This window comes from Pseudochaenichthys georgianus, chromosome 17 (genome assembly GCF_902827115.2).
Source record: "Pseudochaenichthys georgianus chromosome 17, fPseGeo1.2, whole genome shotgun sequence".
In the NCBI taxonomy this organism is placed as follows: Eukaryota; Metazoa; Chordata; class Actinopteri; order Perciformes; family Channichthyidae; genus Pseudochaenichthys; species Pseudochaenichthys georgianus.
The window spans coordinates 19,275,430-19,302,568 of NC_047519.1; the positions used below are offsets into that span (position 1 = coordinate 19,275,430).

Genomic DNA, 27,139 nt, shown 5'->3' on the forward strand with positions numbered 1-27,139 from the left:
CAATAATCAAATCAAATCAAGTTTTATTTATATAGCACATTTATAAACGATTTTTGGTCGAGCCAAAGTGCTGTACATATAATAAAAATAGCCTACAGTAGAGACACTTTACAGCACAGATTGTTCAGAATATCAGTATGAGAAAAACGACACCCTCTGTCCTTAGACCCTCACATCGTACAAGGAAAAACTTCCAGAGAAAACCCACAGTTTAAGGGGAAACAATGGGAGAAACCTCAGGGAGAGCAACAGAGGAGGGATCCCTCTCCCAGGACGGACAGACGTGCAATAGATGCCGTGTGTAAATCTAAGAGATAATACATTTTACAGCATATAGACCACCATAATAATACACTAAACGCTTTTGTATAAATGATAAAGAAATGTCTGTTGTTGCTAATGACTATTGAACAATGTCCTGCAGTCTCATTCTGTAATTTCTATACTTGCAGATCACGAATACCACGGAAAACCCTACTTTGGTCTCAAACCCGACCGCAGGTCTGGCTGTCGGGCTGACTCTCTTCTTTCTACTGGTGGTGATCATAGCTGGTGTAATCGTTTACAAATACAATAAAGTGAGAGATATGTTGCAGCTCGGGAAAAAAAGACGACAGAAAAAAGAAGACTTTGCAGAAACACCACAAGATGATTCCCATCAGTACACCAGCAGGATTCATGAGTCCACCAGCATGATTCATGAGTCAACAGAACAGAACCCTATTTATGAAAACCTGACAACTCAAACTACTAGGAACAACAGGCCCGAAGTGGAACAGAACACGTAAGCTGAACCTCAAGTTCTTATCTGGCAGAACAAGTTTACCCCTTTTTAGAGGAAATGCTATTATGAAATGACATTTGTGAAACTATGAAAAAAAAGACCTCTCAACGGAAATAGATGAAGAAACAGTTGTGAGTTTGTGGTTTGAATTTCCCCATTTTGCACAATCATTTTGTAATATAAGCACACATTTTGGCTGGCGTCTGGAAATGATCTCCTCTTTTGTTTCCTATGACTTGAAATGTATTAATAAAACGTGCCAACTGATGATTCATTGTAGGAGTTTTTTCTCAGGGCAAGAAGGAAATCCACACAAAAATTTGCCTTGTGTCACAATGGAAAAGTGCTTTCTAATTAAAACTACATTCTTATCACTTTTATTGTTTCTCTGTAGGTTTTCCAGTGAACCTGAAGAGGATGTGTACCTGCAGTGTGATTCACCAGATGATGCAATATACAGCAATGATCCATCGTGTAACCTCTCCATCCTGCCAGACAGCCAAGACGAAGACGTGTATATTATGCCAGATTCATAGGATTCATCTCCATTCATTGCTTGTGTAATCAATGCACATTATCACGAGGCAAAAATGGGCTGCTGCTTTTTGATACAGCTAAAACAAATAATGTAGTGTCTGTAATCTTTGGATATGCTGTGCATTATTTTACATGTTATAGTTATAATCTAGACTGTAAAGTAAGGAATGGAATCTTATGTTAAATCTGTTGTACATATTATGTTACAGCTGACATTTGATTGCTACTGTTTTTGGCACAGTTCATTTAGGATCACTCTGTACTGAAAGAACACATATTGACTTAAAGGTAGGGTAATTTGAAAGTACGCAGCCAAAAAAAATCTGCCCCTTCCTTCAGACTTCCTTACAGAGCCCCTCCTCCAACACACACGAACGCGCACATGACCAATGAGGGCACGAGATACATTTGTGCACGAGATGGAAGGCTGACAGGCAGGTAGGCCATCCAGTAGTAATAATAATAATAATAATAATAATAATAATAATTGGTTGTGCTTTTTACAGCGCCACGGCTTCCACAGATGACATTTATTAATGTATTTATTGTCAAAGCATTTCATGTATTCACTGCTATCAGGATGTTAAGAGGATTCCATGGAATATAACAAAAAGTGTTTCTGAAGTGAATTACCTACCCCACCTTTAAGTTAACCCAATTTCCTGATAAGATTTGATAGTTTTATGGCTTTCTCCCGATAGGCCCGGAATTGCAGATGAATCACTTTCCATTTTGACCTTTAGAGAGAAGAAGTGTCTGCCCTTTCTTCACACTTGTATCACTTCATGTATTCTGCTGTATTTTTTTGTATCAGTTGTATAGTTCACAAATACAAATAATTTTTTTATTACATTTTTTAAAGATTTAAAAACTGAGAAATGTTATTGTATTGTTCCACATGTATGCATGTGCCTAGATTGATATGTGCAAATATATGAAATTGTATTCATTGTGATTTATAGAATATCATCTGCTTTCATGGTAACCAAACTTTTGCCATTTTGAATATTTATCAGTCTTAAAGTCTTCGGAGGAAGCCAATGTTTGTTTCATTAATTATTTTTGTATTTTTAAACATATTTGACTCAACTAAAAACATTGTTTATTTTCATTGTCTATTTGGTATTATTTCATTATCCTTGCAATTGCTTTTTATGTGAGCTTATCTTACCTTTTACAGTCTTTAGCTAATCACCACCTGTTCTGTGTGTTAACAGTAAAACATAACAAAAAACGTATGAAGTATGTAGACAATTGCAAAACATGATGCCTGCACAGAAAGATAACAAGTAGATCATTAAGACTATTTGTTATGTTTTGTGGTCCATCAGTTTTCAGCAGAGACACATAGGGAGGATGCGAAAACTTTTCAAAAACGAAAGTCTTATTCCTAAAGATATCTTACTGGTAAGAGACAAACAAATATAACATTTTGTTGAAATGGTACCATGTGATAAGTGTGACGTGTGCAGACAGATCACATCAAGCTACGTATTTTTTAGATTTCGTATTTTTTATTTCTTTTCATCTTGTGATTCATTTCAGTGGTGGTTTTCCGGTAAGGCTACGTGAGGATTAAAACCAGGAGAAAGCCAAGTAGAGGCTAATGAGTCCACACTGCCTACCTTAGATTGCACACAGAAGGTCCTTGATAAATACTGTCTGTAATTCTTTTATACTTGTATACTTTGGGTGGTACTGTAACTAGACCTTTACATCCACCCCGCAGTTGTGCAATAACTGAGGAAGTCATCCCTGAAACAAAGAGTAGCAGGGCAAAAAACAAAGAAGTGAGTGAGTGGTTTGTTGGCACAGGTCAAATTTTACCATACAAAAAGTGTAATTACAGTTAACATTTGACTGATTAATCATGTATATATCCGTCTGCCTATTTATTCAGTCATCCAGGGTCACTTAATACGCCCCACTCTTTAATACATCTACTTTATTAATTGTAAAACAACACATGCTCAGATTGAAGTGACCTTTACCCATACAAAGATAAAAACATTAATAACTCATTAGGGTTGGTGGTGTCACTACTTTGAGTCATTAAACTGGAAATATTGCTTGCTACCGATTTCAGTTCACTTTAGTTCGCTCATTTAATATAACACTTCTTTATAGGGCTCTGTATTACTAAGACCTGCATTTTGGAAAGTTTTGACTTCCTCTTATGAGGTCTTTTACAAACGTGAATAACGTTTTTTGTGTCTTGGCGATCAAACTTATCGTATTCTATCTCACATAAGCTTTTTTGTTCCTTTTCTAATAACTTATCCCAGCATAATTGAAAGTAAATATTCCAACAAAAAGCTTTGGTAATCTGTAATTGAAAACGCATTTACCGTATCGTCATTGATATGTAATCTAAGCAGTTTACACAGCAAGCAGCTTTTATTTTTTCCCTTTCATATGAAAGTAATGATTATGTTACTTTTATATCTTGACTGGCTGGTCAAGGCCACAGTAAGCACAACTTCAAGGACATAAAAGTGAGATATAAGTTACCATATCTTTACACACTGATTTCTCTGGCACACGGTGGCCTGCCTTATCTACAGCAGTTTATAGTATTTCTTATGGATATATGACACATATTAGAACATACCATGCTCCTGTGTTTATTATGAAATGTATGTTGATATATTCAAATGCAACACATCAGTGGGAATAAATCAGAGCATTTATTAAAATCTTCATATAATTATTGAAATGCACAAGACAGCAAAGAATCCACAACCATGTGCCCCATCGAACAATACAGTACTTCAAATGATAAGTGACAATACAATTAAATAGTACAAAATATACGCTGTAACAAAAACATCATAAAACACATATACATTTAGGATCATAAATATAAGTTAAAATAAATAAAACTATGACTACTGCAGCAGTAACACATTTTTCTTCTAAATAAAGTATAATGAAAAAATAGCTATTTTAATTTAGATAACCATAACTCATTATCTCAGCATGTAACATTTCTTTATGGCAACACTCTCCCAAAAGTAAAAATAACAAAGGTACATTTCCTTAAGCGCAGTGGCATTGAGTGACAATCAGGTCATTGAAAGGAGTCAGCTTTAACTTTCCCCTACTGTCATAGTGCATGAGGACCATGGGCTCGTAGGCCGCCGGCACGCAGCAGGGGAGAGGAGACCCTCCCTTGGTGAACTGATGCAGCCGAGACTTCACCTGCGTGTGCATGCTGGCAGGCTTGTAGTTGTGGGGGCAGGAGCCATCGCAGAAATGCATGATATACTCAGTGGGGGCCACCACCCAGTCCGCCCAGCCGATGTCTTTGAAGGACACAGTGACAGACTTCCTGCAGCACCACCCTTGTTCATCGCAGACGTCCTCCCTGTTGCTGGAGCGAGGCAGCCTCGTCTTACTGGGCCGTGTGAGGCCTAGTTCCAGGGAAATGGTTGGATTTACCTTGAGGGCATCTTGTTCGGCCACAGCTATCCCCACATCCACAACCAGGGCCTCTCCACCATCCGTGCTCATCCACCTCTCCACCTCAGGGCTGATGTCCAGCAGCACATCTTGAGTGTTTGACACATTGGGTGAGTTTATGTGAGTCCATGCAGTAGAGTTTATCGACCGTATCCGGTTGATTTTAACTTTAATAACTCGTTTTGCCTCAGGCTGAACTGAAGTTGGTTTGTCTAAAATCTTCCTGGAAATCTTCAGCTCAGCCCGTGCTAGTGTCACTTCAGTCTGGATGTTGGGATTCTTGTGGAAAACGGCTCTGTACCACTGCATGCGTTGACCTGAATGTGGATAAAAGTGTTCTCCTCTCCGAATCCCTTTTCTTGGCTCCACTAAAAAAAATCAAAAATAAAGAACATTTCATTAGAACCAAGGTTTCAATAGTCCTGCAATGAGTTAAAAAGTACCTTTTGGAAACATCATCCCAAGGAAGACATAGATATTTTCAAATCATCCAGTGTTATTTTGAATTCCAATGCTCACTTCTTGTTTGGCTCGTCTCTAATGTGATAAAAACACGTGTTCAATTGTGACATCGTGTACCAGGTGTGTCTGTCATGCTCATGATTTCTAAAAGCTAGAAGGAATTTGTTTGCTTTGTTCAAAGGATGATTTGATTCTATTTACAACCATATGTTTAAACCATGCTGTGATACGTTCCACTAAGTCAGAGATCATAACTTGGTTAGGTTAAAACCAATCTACAAGATTTCATGCAGCCTTCATTCCTTCTCCCACTCAAACATTCCAATTTGGCTTTTCACACAAGTAATTTAAGCATGACAACGACCAAATGAGACCTAAGTGTGTTCCTGATGTCTCCCTGTCGAAGAAACACCTCACCTGTAGCTGGAAACAGCACAGTAGATATGGTGGATTGCTGGTTTCCTATCATCGGCTGGCTGGAATTCCCTCTCATCTCTCTTATTTGTTCCCTGTAGATCTGATACATCTTCCTCAGCTCTTCCTCCGAGGCCTTTTGAGTTGGTCTTGGCTCCCTCTCCATACCCAAAGAGCCGAGGATCCCCGACTTCACCGCCTCCAGAAGCAGGACTCTCTTGCTGTCCACTCTCCCCACATCAGATGACCCTTCCTGGGCTGTTTGAGGGCGGCTCTCCCCCGAGCTGGAGAGGAAGACGAGGAGCAGCAGCGTGCAGGAGAAGAGTCGGTGGAGTGTGCGTGATCTGAGCATGGTGAGCGTGCCAGGTAGGTCTGGTTTGAAAGTGGTGCAGCTCAGCAGATGGGGTTTGTCCATGTTATGAATGAAATTCCCCACATGCTTTTATATATAGAGCTTCTGTGTTGCCACACCCCTGGTTAGTCAGGTGAGCATGTGATGGGCTCAGCCACGGCCGTATGTCATTATGTTGCAACATTTTGCAGCATTATGTTTGCGTTAACAACATGTGACCGATGAAATTAGAAACCAGTGAAGTTAATTAACTTTTTTTTTTTTTCAGTTTTATTAACACATCAATTAGGAAATAAAACAGATTAGAGATAGGCGAGACGTTAAATAAAGAGATTTCCAAATGAGGTTTGGTTACAGCACAAGAACACGGTGTGCACCACAGCGGGCTACGTCATCGTTGTCCAGTAATGCGTCACTAAAGCAAATAAATGACCATATGTCTTACAGTCAACAGTTCTAAAGAGGGGGACAATGGCCAATTACATAAGCTGCACCAGGGTAAATAATGTTAATCTGATAGTTTATTGATCCCTATTAGACTCTTTCTTTCTGTTCCCCTGCAACTCTGCCAAGTATGGTCAGAGGTCAGGAGCAGGTACTGACCAGAGAGGCTTCTATAGTCATGTCTCTTTGACTGGACGCTAAAACCTGTGAAGGCCTTTTAAAAACTGCAAGTCACTATGAAAACAGTCCAACCTTGCTATAATATTCTTTTTGTGACAACAATGACAGAAAAAGGTGGACACTTTACTATCTGTTTGTTACCCCTCCCTCTTTATACAAGGCAACAGAGGAACTCCCTCAAGGTTATAACTAAAAAATAGTACACAAACAAAGAAGTTCTCTGTTGAAGGAACTGTCTCAAGGTAAATTATCTAAGTCTACTATAACTATAATGTGATGTAAGGAGCTCTTCAATAATCAACCAGAGTGGCCTGTGAAAGTGTTTTCTTTTCATGATGATTAAAATAGACTGAACCTGTATCTGATCTCATCTCAACTGTTGTCTCAAGTTTGAAAAAAGAGCTTCATACCATTGTTGGGATAGACTAGAGCTAAAAATAGACTATTGCTGCGTCTGCAGTGCACTTTTAAAAAAACTCACTTCTTTCTATCAGTAAATGGTGTCAGTGCACTGTTTGATTATAAAGGAGTGGCCAGCTGTGTCATTGATTCCACCTGCGGGCATTCCCGACCGCAGCACCGATTACTGACTGATAAAGATTTTATGGGAAATGTTCATAAAAGTGTATTACGGCCATTTTTGCCAAATGATGAGCTTGTAGTTATGACTATAGTAAAACTGTAAAGTCATTAGATGACCAATACAAAGTCAGATTAACCTATATTATGTGTAATAATAATATAAAACAATAAAAATGAGTGCCACCCATCTATAAACTTACATTTAAATGTTATAATTAGAAGCTCATACAATACAATATGTAGGGAGAGTTTCAAGATAGAAGTGTTTGCATAACGACTAACAAAAACAAAGAAAGGGGTTGTGGGGTTTCATTTTTTATTTTGTTATTTGCTCTTTTCTCTTGTTACGTATGAAATGCTCGAGACTTCCTCTTTATTAGGATTAATAATTAAATAATACTAACTGAGAAAGGCGAACATCCCTCTCTGGTGAAATCTCTCACAGCTTACAGACATATGTAACCTGTGATAAAAAGGTTTAATGGATGCCTACACAACGTATTTTCCCCTTTTGGGATTTAATAAAGTATGACTACAAAGGGTCATAAGCCCAAAAGGTGGTCTACAAGTATTGTCCCAGTTACAACATCAATAATATAATACTAAATTAAATGCCAGGACAATATTTGAGCATGAGAAGAAGTTACAAAAGAAGATACTGCTTGAATTTCTGACGAGTGAGTCACTGAGGTGATGAAACAATCATTTGCCTGGTGTGTCTACCTCACAAGTAGAAAGTGTGTGAAAGGTGTAAAGTGACTCATGCAAACTGGCACTATTGGTGAAACTGTCGTGTAGGACTCTCACTCCTTTCTTCTTTATATTTTCTTTATCCTTTTATCTCTTTGTTGCATCGGAGGATAGAGACGGGGGAAAAAACGTGTTTTGTTCTCATGAGAAAGAGAAGTTTCGGAGTATAGGGACTGCATTTCATCATGCTCAGTGGTAACAGAGAGAGATACAGGCTTTTATAAGCATATAGTCAATGACACCACATTGCTCTATTCACGAGGCTCAGTGCAGGGGGTTTCCAACATGGGGACCCGGCCCATTTCAAGCCCTTGTAAGATGAATATAAGGTCAAGGTTATTTAACTTTTCAGGGCATCTAAAAATGATTCAAATTAAATAAGTTAAAATACATTTTGTATTGAACTGCCCACAACTAAAACATATAATTTGTTTCTGGCTTTGCCCATCCATACGTATTGGGTAGAGATGTTCAAAACTACTTCGGAGCTAATTGGGGCCCCAGTGGCACCGAAGGCTCTTACTGCATTGTTTGGGGTCTCCCCCTCTTCACCTTCCCTCCCTACGTCCAAGAGAGACGTGATAGCTAGCCCTACTGGCTAGAAGGTTGATATTGACTAAATGGAAAGATACTGTACCTCCATCTCATACTCACTGGCCTTTTTCTGCATGCAGAGTTGTATTTTTGAGATATATATGTATAAATGTAAGGGTGAATGTGTGTAAACATGTAAATATATGCCTTTATTTACATTTTTTAATTTGTATTACAAATGTGCATTTTGCTTACATTCAACTGTGAGTGAGCACGGATGATGTTATTTCTTATTGTTATTTGTGACCCCTTGTCAGAAATGATGTCTTTTTAAAAAAAATTACTTTGTTTATTGGGTTTTCAACAGCATACAGTTATTGTCAGAGCATGTATCAAAAGTAGGTAAACAAATCTTCACTTTATAGAAAAAGAGTAACAATGCAAATACTGCTTAACACCAGGGCAAACAAAATCCCACACAGACAGAAGACAAACAGACATACAAACACAGACAAATAAAAAATAAATAAATAGAAAACCAGTCAGCTAAAACAAAAATTTCAATAATACACAATAAATGTCAGTACGGCAGCACCTCCCCGCGACAACCCGCCCAGTGCTGGGACCCCTCCAAAATGCAAAAGTGTAATCAGGAATAATTGGGAACTTTATCCTCTTAACACGTTTGAAAAAAGGGCCCGATATTTTCCCAAATCTATTTGAGGAGCCACTCTGAGAAAATCGAATCCTTATTAACTAAATTAATGGATCACTCATAATTAAGGGTTCACTCTCTCATACAATCATTTTGACCCTTTTTTTTTTTTTACAAATCTACATGAATGTGTTAGTGGTGGGAGATGGTAGAAAGAGAGCCAGGTTGTCATTCAAGTCCGCTTCATTCATCTATTCTTTCATTTATTCTTCAATTCATTTACTTTTATTTATATTTGCCAGTTTCTCTTCACTTTACCTTGAAACATGCTGCGTCCGCAGTGACAAGGGACTGAACTATTCCCAGCACGCACTAGCAAAAGTAGAGCAAGTCAATAAACATTATTATACGAATAGCTCAATTGCACCCTCTAGTGCACCTACAGCTACAGTGCAGACTTCAATTAGCTGAGTGCAGCTTTATTTGGAGTCAGAAAGAGCATCTAACATTAATATGAATCTTTCTTATATGGATTTGAGATGAAGATGTCTCAATGCTGCATCTGAGTAGAAATGTGTTCTTTGCAGGAACGTAATGCCACAATGTATTTGTGAGTGGTGATTAGAGAGAGAATAAGCCAATATTTGAAAAGGCATTGCACATAGGTGTATTTGATGCTTACTGTTGGTTGTTAGGTTCCGATCTTGTTCAAGCCTGTCTGGTAAATGTCAACTAAGATACAGCGACTGTGCCAGACGTTCATAGATCATAAACAGATTAATAAAGTACTGGGATTAATAAAGTACATCTTGTATTTTTAAATGTCCTGAGTGCCTAAAAGCTATTGTTTCTACCTCTCAGCCCCGCAGTGCAGGTAAGTGAGGGTCAGATCAGAAATAGCACAAATGACCTTAAAAAGAGGGCAGTGAAAGAGGTTGTGCTGACTTTGATGCTTGAATAGTTTCACTAATGACCATGGAGTTTTTGAGGATGAGCTATGCTGGATCACATGGAGAGCATGACAAAAAGACACATAGAGACTTCATGAAAGGCTATGCATAATCATGTTGATCTGCAACAATAAATTCATTGTGAATTTAGAAACATTAGATATAATGCAGGAGTCTACATGTCTTTTACTTGTATTTTTTTATATCAAAACTTGTATAGCGTTTCCCAACACATGCTTCACATAATGTCAATACATTATACTTTTCTTTATAAATAAGACTTATTGTTCAAACGCACATTTTAAACAAGCAAAACAACTAATCCGAATGAATTAGCTATTCAGCTTGAATTATTCAAAACACATTAAGCATTTAAAACCTTCTAGAATTGAATTGTTAGGGGCAATTTGTTCTTATATCAAATGAAATATTTTTGTTAAATTGTTTTGTTGATACTACAGTGAAGTGATCCACAACTCCTGATCAGACAAAAGGAATGAAACGGGATAAAATAATGGAAAATGGGAAATAAAGCTTGATTATTTGTCGTTATTAAAGCAGTATTAAACCATAATTTTCTGCTTGGACTCCACAAAATACATTTAAATTGATTTTATGAGGAAATCACTTGACATTAATCTTAAACACCCACTACAAAGGTTATCTAAACGTATTTCTAGATACACTCACTCTGTAGGCTGGATATCCAACACTTTCAACTGTAAACACTGAACTGCTCCAGAGAACAATGAGGGATTCACATCCCTCTGGCTCACACAAATGGACATGTGACGTCCCAGGACAAGAAACCAACCATTGTAGTTTTTGAGGGGAAAAAAACATCATGGCACCACTGTGTGACAGATCAGTCACTGCTATTCATCTTAACTTCAAGGCACAATTGTTCTGCATCCTCTCTGTTTTCCCACTCAACAGGCACTGGGTTAGTTTACATGATGAGTGAATAGCACATGAACTGCATACCACAACATATGGACACAAGTGGATTGCATATGTTACTGGAGAGTTTAGGGCATTCATGTGTAAACAGTTCCAGGTTATTGCGTAACGTGATAACATCATGGTGAATATAAATGCTTGTTTTAAGTCCTATAGGTTATAAAGGACTTTACATTAAGAGGAAGTGGCAACACACTTGTGTATCTGGTGATACATTTATTTTTTAATTCTCACTTATTTTATGGTTTTTGAGCTGTGTGCTTTTTGTATTTACTTATTTATCTTTTGTACAGCACTTTGGTCTGGATGTTTTAAAGTGCTTCACAGAAAAGCTGTTTTGTATTGTAAGTCAATTTTGCATGGCCAGTGATAACAGAATATCAATAAGAGGGTGGGGTCAACACTCCTTCTCACTTCATTAATAGATTGAGGTTCACTAACCACAACAACAGCCACTACCCTTCCTTCCTACCCTCACAATCAGGTGATCAGCCCCAGAGGTGGCCACCTTTTCAGGGGCCAGTCGTGTATCTCGCCCCGGGTTGGAGGAGGGGTTGCTTGGTGGAGAAGCAGCAAGCATCGGCAGCAAGGAGGACTGTATGCACGGTGGGGAGAGGAAGGGGCGCAGTATGGGTTGACTGATCGGAGATCCTCTTTGGGTTGTTATTGTCTTCAATGATGGATGAGCCGAATATCCTGAGACGCCGCGGTCTACAGGTAAATGGAGACTTCATGACAGCTCGGGTGGCTGTTTACACGCAAACTAGACGCTAGGAAATGTTGATCATGAGCCAAGAACCGCGTTTCTATATTTTGTCATTTTTCTTCTGCTTTAAACATGTTATTATCTGTAGAGCTCAATTCTCTGGTGTCCATTCATTAAAACAGCCTGCGGCACCATTGTGAATTGTAGTACAGAATTGCTGCACATAAATTACTGTTGGTCTTACATGTGTTTATTTTGGAGCTGTCCATTGGTACTATAGTGTAGCTGGTTGCCTTGGTGACAGGAGCTTAAAACCCCAAGGGTGCCCGCCGCTCGGATGATTGGCAGTACATCCCTTTAATCTTCTCCTAGATGCCTGGTTTATTACTCACAAATGTACAGAACGAGAATAATGAATGCTTTTTGCATGCTCTATAGTTCATTCATGTGTATATTTTCTGCATAAATGGAGTAGTGGGAGCTGCATTGTTTTCTTCCCCCTGGTCTTTTATGAAAGGCTCACAGGTCCAAACTGGGTGTTTCCATCCACTTATTATAATTGGTTTCTTTCCTTTCTTGCAATAATCTGCAATTTAAATGTAAGTGCAGGCCTGCCATTACAAATAATGCTAATGGTGGTTGTGGGGAAGTTATTGTTCCCTAAATTAGTATGTTGTGTGAAATACACACAACAACAACAATATTAGAATAAAGAACTACAAAATGAAACTTGGACATTAGTGATAAAGCTCAAAGTACAGTTTACAGACCAGATGTTTTGGTGTGTTACAATACCAGCCTTGTTTGTAATTGTGACTGAGACAATAACAAGTCACTTTCTGAGACTTCTGAGATCTTTTGGAAAAATGTAGAGGATGAAATTAGTGTAGCCTCCGAATATTTTTTTTTCAACTGTTCCCTGTCAAACCTGATTGGCAAGGGTAGGGTTGCAGTTGCCTGAGCTCAAACAGCCATGGGCTTGTGAGGATTTGTATCCTGGTCATTAAATGACTCGACGACCCACTTGTCATGCAAGAAACTAGGGCAATCTGCAGATAATGTGATTACTGCGTTTAAAGGAATATGCGTGGGATTTCTAGAAAAGGGTAAGCATTTTATGAATGCATGTTGTGCCTGTTAAGGCGTCAAAATATCATGCATTCCTCCTTATGAGGAGTAAGCTTTTCATACCAGCAGAATTTATTTAAATATCACTATCCCTAGATGAGGAAAATATATTGAAGTCCCTTTGCCAAACACTGAAAACCCCATAGCTGATATCTGCATGTCAAAGCAATGTTTCCAGCATTTTTGTGTTCTCATTTCAACACTTCCCATGTCTTCTTTTCTAGAAAGAACTGAGTCTTCCTCGCAGGGGAAATGTGTAAGTATTACCAACTGACTTATTATATGCTCTCTTTGTCTCTGTCTTCTTTTGCATCCCCCTTTTCTCCTCAAACCAGCCCAGCCAGGTGCCTATCATTTATCAGCTTCATTGTGCTTGTGCTTGTCCGGCAGTGGCTCAGTCAGTAGGGGCTTGGACAGGGAGCTGTAGGGTCGCCGGTTCAAGTCCCCGACCAGACCTAAAATGTGGAGTGTGGACTGCTACTTGGAGAGGTCCCAGTTCACCTCCTGCCCTGCCGTGGTGCCCTTGAGCAAGGCACTGGACACCCCCCTCACTCTCATTGCTCCCCGGGCGCTACCCACTGCTCCTAGTACTACTCCTGGTACTAGGATGGGTTAAAAGCAGAGAACACATTTCACTGTGTGTGCTGTGTGCTCTGCATGTGTGACCATTAAAGAGGGTTTCATCCCTCCCAATTATATTCTAATTCTACTTGACTCTCTGCTGAGAGACAAGAACTTCTGAATCTGTTAATGAGGATTGCCTGAAAGGTAGAGCAGTCTCACCGCTCGGACAGGTTTGACGTAAACTAAGGCTGCGGCCCCACGAGGACGAAAACGGCTAAACGCATAGGATTAACGCAAACGCAATCGCAAACGGCTTCCGTCCACATGCAATAATTATCCGGATAGTGTCTGCCCACACGAGACCGCTCCGTTTAGCTCCAACCGCTGGAGAAGCTGCAGTACATATGCAGGAGCCTGTAGGTGGCGCTGTAACTTCCTCCACAAAAGCAGCGAAGAAGAAGGTTGTCATGGTTGCCCTTCTGTTTATTCTCCGTGGTGGGGGCCGAGGGAACCGGGCAGAGTTTTTCGCCAGTCAGCATGTATTAAAGTTGAAATCTTCCGGACAAAATTATAAAAGTGCCGGTCAAAGGTCTTCTTTGTTATTTATTGAGCTTTAAAACAAATGAATAACGACTCTATATAATATAATGATAAAATACACGGAGCCTCTCTTTTTCCTCCCTCTCTTCGGACAGCGCCAGTGTCTGTCTCATGCAACAGCTGATCCAGTAATCAGTGACCCGGCCGACTGTAAAAATAAACATATTTATAACTAGTTTAGGGAGTTTGAGAGGTAATTAAAATAGCTAAGGGTGATGATCTGACTTGAAGCGTGTGTTTTGCTGCAGAGGGAGGAGCTGCAGGTGAGCAGAGCTGCGTGTCTCCGTCCTGTCAGATTAGACTTCACTCGCGAGAGAAAAAGAAATAATCTGAATTCAGGGTGCAGTTTACTTTGACGTGGGGGTGAGCAGCAGAGGTGGGGAGAGGCGGGGCTATTGCCTCATCATTATTGCTGTAGATGTTGCACAAACGACTGTAGCATGGTCAATAGCGTCCGGAGCACAATAGCAACTCTGCGATCCGCCATTGTTGTTGTTGTTGGTGGCGAAACACTTCAGCACTGGCGCGGGGTAAACGGAGGTGAGCAGAAGAGGTGGGGAGAGGCGGGGCTATTGCGCAATCACTATCAGTGATCTGAAAATGTCCGTATAGGGCGCACACACGGAGCTGTTTGAACCCCCAGAGAGTGGCGTATGCATTTCTAGACACCTTGGGACCCGTTGTCGTTTCCTCAGTCGTTTAGTGCCATATTCGGTCGTCCTCGTGTGGCCGAACGGTCTATATGACACTAAACAGTAACGCAAACGACCGAATTCGTCCTCGTGGGGCCGCAGCCTAAAGAGGGAGAGCAGAGATAGAGATGAAGCATGAGAGTCTCTGATGCGATAGCAGTGGGAGAATTACTGTATGCTTGGAATATTATTGTCATGCTTATTGGAATATACATTACGAATCAGTTCTCACATTTTGCTACAGTCAATAATTAGCTGTCTATGTGATTATCTATTGAAATATGTGAACCTACCAGACAAGCTGAGCCAGCTCTAACATGTTAATCAATGTTTGTTGTTTCTAAAGGTTTTTCCTGAGGTACTTACTTTGGGATTAATTGGACATTTACACTAACAGCTCTTATCAAGCTGTGTCAACAGAGGAGGGACACTTATGAGCAGCATGAAGGAACCTGCTTCTGTGTTTCCAGCTAAAATAGGAGGCGCCTCAGTCAGATCAACATCAATCTCTTCCCTGTCTCTAACCTGTTCAGGGACTTCCCCTTGTCTTAAGAGAAGAGATTACCTCAGGCTTCCCTGTCTTTGAGTCACTCATACAGCAGATCACATCAATTTATTTGTTTGTGCAACTTGCAAACTGCTTTTCCTTTGTCAGTCATGTTTCCTTTTAGGTGGAATTTTAGGTCGGACAGTATTTCTCTGTTGCACCCTGTATGATTACTTTATGGCAACACTATATGTTATTGATAAAGGTGCACCGTTTATTTCAGCCGAGACTCGATGTGTGTCTGTGGAAAATGGAATTGATCTCATCATTGGCTAAAATTGTGTATTTTTAACTGGATTAAACTTGCTTGGGGGCTTAATGATCTGTGGGCCCCTTTGGACAATCCTTTGAATTCATTTAATGTAATAAATGATTATGCAGCATGTGCGTTTTGACTCAAACGCACATGCGCTTGAGTCAAAATATGCATTTCCAAGCATATTTGTTTGGAAATGGTAATTCCCAAACAAATATGCAAATAATCGAATGACTTGAAGCTGTAAATGAGTATACAAATAGCATAGCCCTGATTTTAAAATGGTGCCCTTCAGTGTTGGACAGGGTGTGGAAAAGAGGCTATGGCCGATCACGAACCTCAGATCCAGGACGAGCTGTTAGTATTCTCTCTTGGTTGTATAAAGGTAGACCAGCGCTCTAACCCTTACAGTGTTATTAAAGGGGTCATGGCAGTTTACCCACACATGTCTTGGTGACTTAGGTTGAATTAGACAATTGTGGTAGCTGGGGTTTGTTCTGTGGGGGGTATTGCGGAAGTTTAGGGTACCAGATGTGTAACAGAAGGATGTGAATAGCTTCAATGCTTGTTGGCTGTGAATAGCTTCAATGCTTGTTGGCCTCAGTGTTTTTGCTTGTCACCAATCCTGTTTTAATTGAATGGTTCTCAAGGTGCAGCAAGAGGGAGGAGAGGGTGCGGTTTCGGGACTTTGGAAATGGTTCTTTGCTTTTTGCAGATGATGGTGGGCAGATGATGGTGGCCTGACCTTGAGTGGAGCTGATGCCTCCTTGCATCACAAGTAGCCAGTTGAGGAGGTCAGGGCATCTGACAAGTACATTTACTGGTGCATTCCTTTGGAGGTTTTCCAGGCACATCCAACTGGTTGAAGACACAGACGCTGGAGAGATTATATATCTCATCTGGCTTGGGAACGCCTCAGGGTCCCACAGGAGGAGCTGGAAAACATTGCTAGTGGGAGGGCTGTCTGGACCACCTTGCTGCCACTGTGCCTTGAGAAGATAGATGATTTTAGTTGTTTTCACGAAGAAAAGGCTTGGTTTTCACATTATAAGAAAACATTTCTGTATTATTAGCAACATATGCAGCAGAGCCCTTCCATTAAATCTTATGAGGATCTCATTATTCCCTGACGACAACAAAAAAATGCAGCATTCATGTCTGCTCGTCTCCCTGATGAAACTGGTTGTGCGATTTTAGATTTAGATATTTGTTCGACTTTATTAAAAATGATGGCATACAAGCCGGTGTCTCGATGCCGATATCAAAGGAAATACTAAGTTGCTCACCCTTCTTTCTGTTTTTCGCTGGGTGGGTCATATGTCTTCTAGACGTTAGCAGCAGATTTCCGACATTGCTTGAAGGCATCATTAGTCCCTCCTCTCTTCGCTGAGCTGGTGCGGCTGCGCGGTGCGGCGTTGCTGGTTGCTGGAAACTTTGTATCACTCTTTACATCTTGACCATCACTCGATAATGTCACATCCCACGGAAGACAAGCTGTTTCCGACCGTAAACTGGTGACAGGGGGAAGGGGACATGGCTGGTTTAGTCGCTCCTCATCACCGAGCCGCCGCACCCGGGGTCCGGGGTCAGTTTGTACCGAAGCTAGCCGGAGTTCCTGCCGCTGGACACTGCGTACTAGACTAACCAGTCCACCACCTATAATAACAACTCCTCAATAAGACTGTCTAGCATGATGCTCACACTCTAACAAGAGGACAATTCTCATATCTGGATTGGATTTATCTGTCACCATGTCTGACCAAAACTACTATTGGACCGTGTTGCCGAGCTACAAAACTAGTTTTGTGACTGGGGCCATGATGAAAAGATCAAAAAGGTAAATAAATGTGTTGATTCTAAATATGTATCGATACAGTGCCGCAAAGCAAAGGCGTCTGCCCTGCCTTGAGTTGTCATTAGCTCCCTGCTGAGCGGTGCCATCCTCTGTCTGGCAAACAGCAATGTGTTGAACGTTTATGGTGAGCTATTTGATTCACAGCACGTAAACGCAACCCCCACACTGTATGGAAACATTACCAGCGAGCAGCTCACATTGAAAATACCTCTGTGGTGTGTGTGATATCCCACAGTACGGTACTGTATGTGTCGGCTACATCCGCCCTAGTTTTTGTTTCCGACAGAAACGTGGCCATTGTAGAGTGTTGTGTATGGAGGCAGACTGCATTGTCTGCCACCAGCTGTCGCATAAAGCGACACATTCCAAATGCAGATCGATACACTGATGTGGTTAGTGGGGCTCTATTGATGTAGTTGTGCCTTATCTGTGATATACATGTAAGCAGCCCTCAAAAAGTAGAGCGGTCAAATGTGCCTGTCATGCCCTCTAATGACTAAGGGTGTTTTGGGCTTTCAGTAAATTCTTAGGGACCAAATAATAATTGATGGATTTCCCCCCATTGTAGTATATTTCACTAGTAAATCTGTTTAATTATAGCTCAGTATGTCTTAGCTGCTGTCAATACCATACCCTGCAATCCCATTGGTAATGAGTTTTGGGAGAAACCTCTCATATTTAAATATGTTATGTATTATGCTAATAGCTCAGTGGCGTGTCAAACCATCCACTCCATAAAGCTTGGGAACATGCATCAGCCATGTAACCCATTAAACACAGCGTGACATTCAGTCAGCTCTGTGAATAAATGCAGCCCCTTCACCATCAGCAGACATGGGAAACATACAGGCCTGCATCTCAGTCAGTGGCCTACATTCATCATGCTACATGGCTGCCTTCATTGGCCATACACACCAGTATTGTTAGTCCTACATTTGAGTAGCCCAGTCACTGCGAAGTGTTGATGAAGCTCTCTCGTGCTCACGGTAATACAGTGATGCTTTCATGCCTATTTTGACCTAGTCTCTGTAGTGCGAAAAAGGTGTCTGTTTATTTACTTTCTGATAAGAAGAAAATGGTGCACACTCACAGTGTCGTCCTCTGGTTGGTTGGTGCGTTGTTGAAGCCAAACTCAAGCATTTATTGGCTCTCCCCTTCCTCTGTTGCTGTGCCGCAGCTGCCACTTTGACTGTGTTTTGGGTTGGGGGCCGTGTGAGTCTGCCTCAGCACCGACCCAGAAACGTCAGGATATGTAATCATCTCAGACCCTCAATTAGTTTAGGTCATTGCGAGAGAGAAAGAGATTTGAGGCTTTGACATCGTTGGGATGAAACAGAGAGCATGATGGGATTATATCTAGTTTATTAGGGATTCTCTTCTGTATAAAGACCCTGGCAGACAATGGGTGAGAGGCCTCCAGGAAACATATATGCACAAGCAGGAACAAGAAGTGGACAAATCAAAACATCGAAGTAGTTGCATCATATTGTCACCAACATATTTCTGGTTGAGTCATCGCACATTGTCAAGCATGCCAGATTTTAAACTGGTCTGCCAGTCTTGTCTTTACGGGATTTTCATTTGAAATAAAATATGTTTCCTTGATGGAGCTTATAAGAAGTGATTGACATATTTGAATGGTTTTGTTATATTGCATTTTATTGTTTATTTGTAAGAAAAGCTGCAAAGTAGCAATTTTGTGTATTTTAAGAAAATATACAGAAATTAAACAAACATTTTCTAACAAGATGAGCACATGTTTCAAGTTGAAGCTAAACAGAAAGGGCAAAACCAACTTTCATCAAAACAACACAAGCAATGACCATAAACACAACAGCAGCATGATAATAAAACGTGGCAATAAATGGATGTTTTATCGATATTGTCTTAGATAAGTCTCATTGGGTAAATATTTAATGAAAGCACCATAATCAACCCTACAATAACTTTGCAATATCGATATAAATGTATGTGGTCAACAGTGTAGTTATTTTGGATTTTCTCCATGTTACCATACTTAGAATCCATAGATGCATCAAATGTTCAACCTCTGACTGTGCACTGGAAAACAATTTGATAATTGATTTAATCACACACTCAAACTGATCTATATATAGATTGTTTACGTATGGATACAGACTGTATTCTTCCGTGGTGATGAATCTTTAATGGTGTGGATATATGTTATGTCATGGAAGTCATCGGGTCCATTTATTCCTTTACGTTTTTTGTACAAGACGGATGATTTATAGGATCAGGTACTCCCACTGGTACAACCATTACTCTTTCAGATGTTTCTTATATTCTTACATACTTCCAGACACAGTACACATAATCTTATCTTCTGTAATACTTTAGTGTAGCACCCTACCAACCACTCCTTGTTATTCCCTGGGAGTCGATTATTTCCTTTTAGTAACTCCTGTAGCCAGAAACACTTTTTCTTTCATATAAGACAAACAAAATGCAGCCTATTTAATACGTGTTGACACCTTAGCCAAATGTAACGGTGCATACATTACTTTCTATTTTTCTTAATATAGTTACATGCATACATGTTTGTAGCTATGTGTACATATAAACACCAGTATCATGACATCATTGCAATTATCAGTGTTTTCTGTATCAGGATCAACAACTCAAGTTCATAGGTCGCCTGTTTTATTTCTCAAGACTGTTTACTGTACTGATAAAAGACTGTTGCTTGGCGATTGTGTTTGTAATTGTCTTGCCTAACAAGCTTTTTCTCTCTGCTGTTTGTTTTCCTCCTCTCACAGTTCTCGTAACAACAAAAGAAGGAGTTTGGCGGTCGGGACCACGTCGCCCACGCTCTCACGACCCCTTTCACCTCTCCCACTTGCCACAGGTACTTGTGTGTTGATGATACTTGCGTGTCTGCTCAGCTGTGTGTTTGTGCTATTGTTTCAGACTCTTTACACATGCTTTACGTAGACACAAGAGGATGAAGATAGAATGAGAAGACCACCACATTAGCTGTTTTGTTGAGTATATGCGCCTTAAGCCTTATTTAGTTTGTTGATGCATGTCACAAGACAATCACTAGTTTCACTGTGGTTTGTTGATCAAGTTTCAATTAAGGCAGCAAGCCAAATGTTCGCACGACATACAATAGTTTTCCTCATGCCGATGTTGTTCATGAAGCTTCCTTTAGGCTACTCTTTCCGTCTTCAGCTGCCGGCAGTGCTATATGGAGACTCATTCATTTGCTGCACCCATTTTTTTTTTTTGTGACTCGGGGTGTGGCAGTGCTTGGCTGACATGAAAACCCTTTAGTGACCCTTTCAATAGTATCTAGTGTTGTGTGATCAACAACAACACGTCCTGCTCTCTATGGGGTGATACTGTTCATGTAAGATTAGCTTTGTGCTGAACTCTGAAGTAAAGTCATGTGCAAAATAATCATTGAGCATATTTCAAATGTAAAACAAAAGATAGCTCGGGTAATGATTTAACATAATCATATATATAGTTTATTTAAGCTTGTAATCATTCTCACTGTTTGTAACTGTGTTTCTTCAGCTGGCAGCAGCCCTTCAGAAAGCCCCAGAAATGTCTCTGCCAGCACCTCTGCCAATTTCCAGTTTGCCCGCAGGTAAGGATTAACTCAAACGCTTGTTACTATGGACTTGTAAGGCAGTTGAGCTCAGCCACATAACCACAGAAATATTTTCCCTATCCAATACAAAAACTGCGGCGTTACTAAGACTGATAAAATGCAGTGCAGATGCCTAGATTAAGTGCATATTTTACCATACGAGGAGGTTCATCTTCCAGTAGAGGTCACAAAACTATAGAACGATGAAAACAAAAGACATAAATGCTGCTATTTTCTATCTAGGTTAATGCATAAATTAAACAAGAGAAACACTGTCACTCATTTAAGGCAGTACAATAAAAAACATAAAAATGACCTCTTTGAGAGGAACCTTAGTTGCGTGAATAATGAACATGCCTTGGCTTGTTCCCTTTGGACCCTGCAGTGGAAATGAGGCAATGGAGAAGTAACTCCAACTAGTTGAAAGGCCCTAGGGCCACTCGCTGGACCCCGGCGTTTGTCTAGCCAATTAAGGCAGGAAGTCGCTGCACACGCTCATTATTCACGGCTTCTGTGATTATGGGGGACATTTGCAAAGCTTGTTCTCTTACCATGCTTGTGGCAACTGCACATAGACTCACTGGGATTTAGAGGAAAAGTAGCTGCACCCTCGTTCAGTTGCAGAACATGGTTGCTGCTTCAGTGTCATTGAAGGTGCTCTAAATGTATATGCTGCTCATCTGGAATGTCATGTATTATGAATTAGCCTTTGATGTTGCAGTGAAGCACGGCATATTGCAGCATAAGCTGGAGGACGGAGAGGGGAAGCCTCGCAAGAGCCTGCATGACTCATCTGAATTTGTTGAGACCTTTTTAGCTGCCTGTGTGGAGACAGATGCTGTGACTGCACTTTTAAAGAGCTCCTCTGGGTGTATTTCATATTCACACATGCTGTATTGCCCTGCTGTTTGTGCAATAATTTTTTCATGTAAACATGAGAGAACCACACACAAATAGTTGGTATTGACGTCAAGAATAAATGCAAAAAATTAAATCAAGGATCCAACTCAAGGTTGTGGCTTATCGTTTAGCTGCACCATTAAAGAGGCATTATTCTGAGGGTGTGCCAACACTTTTCTCCTTGACACCCCAGGCATCGATTCTAAAACCTTGCTTTACATTTGAGCTTATTTCCTCTTAAGCCTTGCAGGACCTTAATACAACAACGTAGCATCAGCAGCAGTAAGGCGATTGGTAATACATAGCAGATGACATGCATATCTGATATGAACCAGATGAGAAAACAAACACGTCTTATTCCCATGACTAATCCTCAGATCAGTCACATTCGGAGCAGAACCATCCAATTGGATTGTCACTGCTGATTCAACTGCATGTTCCCAAGAGCTTGTTTGTGATAGAAACAAATAGAGCCTCTCTGTTATCACAGATGGAATCAGGGAGGAAAATTAAATGCCATATTGGATGGAAAAGCAGAGGGGCATCACGTACAGTTTTTAGTGATGGATAAGTGGGTTCTTCATGGTGTATGTGTAGGCACAGTCAGAAGTGTATGTTGTTGGTTTGTGTGCGTGTCTTTAATGAGTCAGGTGTCTATGGGTCTCGGTGCTGCAGAGTGATGGCAGCTTGGCAGGTGTTCCGCAGCAGACTGCCAGTGGCTGCGAGCTGTGACAAACAAACCGCTCTGACTCTGACAGCCAGACGCACTCTGTCACTATCATTAAACGCTGTATATTTTCCCTCTCACTTCGTGTCTCTGCCTGCGCCTCTTCTTTATAACTCATCTTCTCTATTTGTGTCTTCCTTATTACTGTTTTAGCCAACTGGCCCGCAACGAAAGGTAAGAAAACAACTGCGTCTTCTTTTTTATCAACACTACATATGATCTCTTAAAGGTCTCCTATCATGCAAAATGCACTTTTTGATGTCTTTTATACATAAATATGTGTCAGTAGACTCACAAAGTGTCTGGAAATACAACCCTCTCTCTTTTCCTCCTTACCCACAATTTAAAAAAACGGGTACAACGGAGCTGATACAAATTTGCATGCTTGTATGATGTAATATTGGAAATGTGGGCTGGCTTTACGCCCAAGGCCCTATCAGAAACAATGCGTAATGTTTTGGAAGTAATATGGTCTTTGTTTACATTAGCAAGCATCGCTAACACTCAGAGATATGTGTAAATAAGCAGGATATAAAAAGGTACTCACCTTGTGGTAAACCCGCAAGGGAAAAAGCATTTGAGCTCCATACTGTTTCAGAAATAATCCTTGATGTGGTTTGGAACATGATATGACATTTATTAATGGCGGCGTGTAGCTGAATATCTGGGTAGAATTCTCCTGCATGAGCTCTCGCCTCTCGTTTTCTTTTTTCTTTTTTAAGCTACAGACCCAGAATCAGCCCCACAGGGCTGAAATAGAGGGGGTATGACTAGAATGGGTGATCTGTTTGGTATTTTGAGCAAAACACTTCATAGACATGTTTTTTATATATCTGAGACCTTTAAAGGTCCCATGGCCTGGCCATTTCCACTGATCATAATTCCATTGTTGAGGTATACTAAAATAGATTTACATGTATATCGTGCAATTTTCCAAACTCACATTGGTTTCTCATACAGCATCTCTGTATAGTATGTGTATTCACTCTGTCCTAAACGGCTTGTTGGTGCTCCTGCCCCACGCCCTCCCTGTGAGCCTAGTGTGCTCTGATTGGTCGGGAAGTTGCGAGGCTCGTTGCTGCGAGGAACGGACAGGTTTCCGGGTCGGCCATACAGCGAGAACAAGAGAAACTCATCCTGAGCGCACACAAACACTCACAGCCGAAGTAAAAACAATAAGTGTGGCTTGATATTGAGTAAGAAACAAGGTTTATAACGCTGTGAGAATGGGTCTGCGGAGAGCATTTCTTCGCGATCCCAACTTATTAGCCCGAAAAACGTTTACCCATTTAAACAGTCGTGGTAGATACCTTGTTTGTTTCAAACATCATAAATACACAAACAACAATGAATACTTACAGGTTGTGTACCCGAATCTCCCGCTGGTCCAAACAAAGTAGGAACAGCATCGTTCTTCAGTGCCCTACGCTGTACATATCCGGCATGAAACGCTGAAAGGTTTGGGAAGCTTTGTTTCGTGAAAGGCTGGCAGAGGGTGTGGCCTCTGGGTATTCACACGTCACAGCACCCAGGAAGTAAACAATGGAACATGAGAAATCTCCAACGAGGCGTTTTGGGGCAGCATAGACTGTGTTAGAGTTTTACTCGCTACAGGGTGTACTTTGAGGGTTTTTGACTCTGCAGACCGTTTACATGCATAAAAACCTTCATAACACACAAGGGGACGGGTAATAACCAGAAAAGCATGACATGGGCCCTTTTTAAAAGAGCAGATTTGCATAAAATGCAGGTGTACACTTTGAAGTTTCAGTCAACAGGATGTGCAAGTTGTGTATGTGATGGTGAGCTTCTTCTTAGCAGTGTTCTTCTGTTGTGTTATAGCAGCAGAGTGGACGGGAGACGGTGGTCCGTGGCGTCGGTTCCCTCGTCTGGATACTGCACCAATGCTACCAGTTCATCAGTATCTGTAAGTCTCTTGCTGTGTCTCACTCAATGTTTTCACTACCCTGTCAGTGTGTCTCATTTCCTTCATCAGACATTCAACCTTGTTCTAAACCGCTGCCAGGGGACCCTTTAGCTCCCTGTGTTACTTATAGTCAGCGTATCAGCCAGTTTACGGGGCAATAGTGTCCTGTAAGCTTATGGTGTTGATTGACTGAACTATAAATCCCATAAGATCAGTGTAGGAAATAAATCAACCTATAAATTGTTTTTGATTTACAGTGGACCCCAGAGTTATTTCATAAAGTTCTCTGCACTTGGACCATATTTGAGTTGAGCTGTGAGGGTAGTTTTTTTTATACCTTTTTGTCACTCACAGGAAAAGACATAGATTAAAGATTTATTTTCAAGATTCAAGGCTTTATTGTCATGTACACATTAGCTAAAGTGTAGATATGGCAATGAAAAACTTAAGTCACAGGCTCCTCCAACATGAACATTTAAAGGACATAAAACAAATAAAACAGATACAATAGTGTAAGAGAATGTTTTGAGATGTGCAAGTAATTACTAATACAATATAAATATTGCAAGAAGAGTCTATATAGATAGAGATCAAATATTCTGCAGGGGAGCTTTGAGAAATGTCTTTGACTGAACTGCCTCTGTTGTTGGTTAACACAAACTACTCGCTCTTTAAAACCAGGATGTGACTGTTTTATATTTCATTTTGGTTGGAGTTTCACTTCACACAGACCTTGTGGCATCCGCAGAGCATACAGTTGAGGTCATTTGTTTAACCAATGCAAGCAAAGACACTGAACACATTCTCAGAGACAGGTGGAAAAATTCACACCATCACCACACTGCTACTTGACAGTCTGGTCGATCATAGCCTCGACAGCAGAGGTCGCGTTAACCGAATATTTTCCACCTATGATGGATTTTATTTAACAATGACGGAAAAATCTGAAAGCAGTCTGTCATTTTGACAGATTAGAACAAACTCGCAACAGCGCCAAAGCTTCCCCGCAGCGAGGCTCCGGTGTTATGCCGTGTCATGCATGCCCGCCAAAAAGGAAATGATATAGTTTCCAAACCTAACTTTGCCGTACAAATCATTGAAATGTCTGGGAGTTTTTGCGTTACGCTGTGCAGTGGGTATGCATAACACGGCATAACACCTTTGCTAACAGTTTACGAGCGTTCTCTCATAACAGGATATGTCCAACCATGATGCATCACTCCTTCATCAGCCTTTACACACACGTTCCACTACAGACAGGAGATATGAATCAATCTTTTGTTTTTCCTAGAATGAGTACAAATTAACGTTTTTATAATAATCCAACACAACATTTAACTTTATATGGTCTGTTTGTCTTCCTGAAATCAACTCTAAACTCAATATAATTAATGGGAACAAAGAGGTAATATTTGACCATGTGACCATGCTGATTACATGACTTTGTACCAAGATGATTTGGGCCGTACTCTTTCGACCATGGGGAAAGTACTGGAATTTTCGGCCTTATCTCTAAAATAACACGAGTCTTGTTAAAATACATGACTTCTATTTCCTGAATGACATCACTCATGAGTAGGGACTTAACATTTCCTCACTTCCTTTCAAGGAAAAGTCAAAACACATGGCCCAGTAACCCCCATCAGCTATTTGTTGATGGTTTCCGTGTTAATTATCTTGAGAAAGTTGAGAAAGTCATTACTAAAACTGCAGTTGGCTGTAAAAACAATGCCTGTTCTCCTCTGTCACGTCTGTAATTTTGTATAGCCAACCACATGGCTTGGAGACGGTGAGGTCAGCCTTCCCCACACAAAGCCCCTTTCAGCCTCGCTGTCAGTGAAGTCTTTATGCTGCTCTCGCCCGCTTCTGACACGTCTCTAGTTTCTTCCTCGGGGTATCTTTCTCCCCCTCTTTCTGTCCCTTATTTTCAGTTTTTCGCTCTGTTTTCCGTTCTCTTCTTGTCTCGGTTTAGCTCGTCTATTTCCTCCGGTCAGATGAACCCGCACTTCTCTTTACCTCTTCCTCAAGTGAAACACAAGATCCCAGCCAGATGGGAGTTCTCATAAATTCCAGGCTGCGTGTCACACATTTTGTCTTGGAAAGGGGAAATGAATGCATGCACGGCCAACACAACAGCCGCCACTGCGTGCCTCAGGCGTGCTGCAGCAGGGAAGAAATCAAAAGCTTTTGGAGAGCAGAACACTAAAGCTCACAGAGTCCTCTTGAAAACTATAGGGATTCATGGTGATTTATTTTACTGCAGACCTTTCTCAGCATGTCCTTTTTAAAATGTTACATCTAATTCAGAACTATAGTGGAGCGTGAAACCTTTTAGACTGTGAGCATTAACAAGATAATGAGTGAATCTGAGAGAGCAGCTGTGTGAGTCTCTTATTAGAAAAAGCATTTAACTCAGGCTGTTCTATCATCAAAGAAGCACAACCTGATATGGATACACATTTGCAAAGTGGGGAATAACAGTTTTTAGCCAGTTATTGCTTTAATAGCAACATTGGAATATATTCTAGTTTACTGATTATTATTTCCTTCTCTCT

The 27,139-nt window shown here is 40.6% G+C and overlaps 2 protein-coding genes across 4 annotated transcripts in view; one reads left to right on the forward strand and one right to left on the reverse strand.

Annotated features, from left to right (window-relative positions):
- Positions 1-4,306: 4,306 nt before the first annotated feature.
- gdf15 (Growth differentiation factor-15) lies at positions 4,307-6,074 on the reverse strand. The gene is made up of 2 exons (XM_034104129.1): positions 5,663-6,074; positions 4,307-5,151 (listed from the first exon to the last, which is right to left on the reverse strand). Exons 1-2 carry the CDS (start codon positions 6,072-6,074, stop codon positions 4,361-4,363), a joined length of 1,203 nt encoding a protein of 400 aa, XP_033960020.1. The 3' UTR covers positions 4,307-4,360.
- A 5,466-nt stretch (positions 6,075-11,540) lies between these two features.
- The window catches only part of mast3a (microtubule associated serine/threonine kinase 3a), a 30,838-nt gene continuing 15,239 nt past the window's right edge, over positions 11,541-27,139 (forward strand). Inside the window, exons 1-6 of one of the 3 annotated variants that reach the window (XM_034104083.2) lie at positions 11,541-11,783; positions 13,125-13,156; positions 20,192-20,280; positions 20,955-21,027; positions 22,811-22,831; positions 24,500-24,584. In XM_034104083.2, coding sequence (XP_033959974.1) covers positions 11,742-11,783; positions 13,125-13,156; positions 20,192-20,280; positions 20,955-21,027; positions 22,811-22,831; positions 24,500-24,584 — 342 coding nt within the window. In that variant the 5' untranslated portion in view covers positions 11,541-11,741. Of the gene's footprint in view, positions 11,784-13,124; positions 13,157-16,997; positions 17,397-20,191; positions 20,281-20,954; positions 21,028-22,810; positions 22,832-24,499; positions 24,585-27,139 lie in introns of those variants that run through there. The other 2 variants (XM_034104081.2, XM_034104082.2) reach the window with 2 other exon arrangements.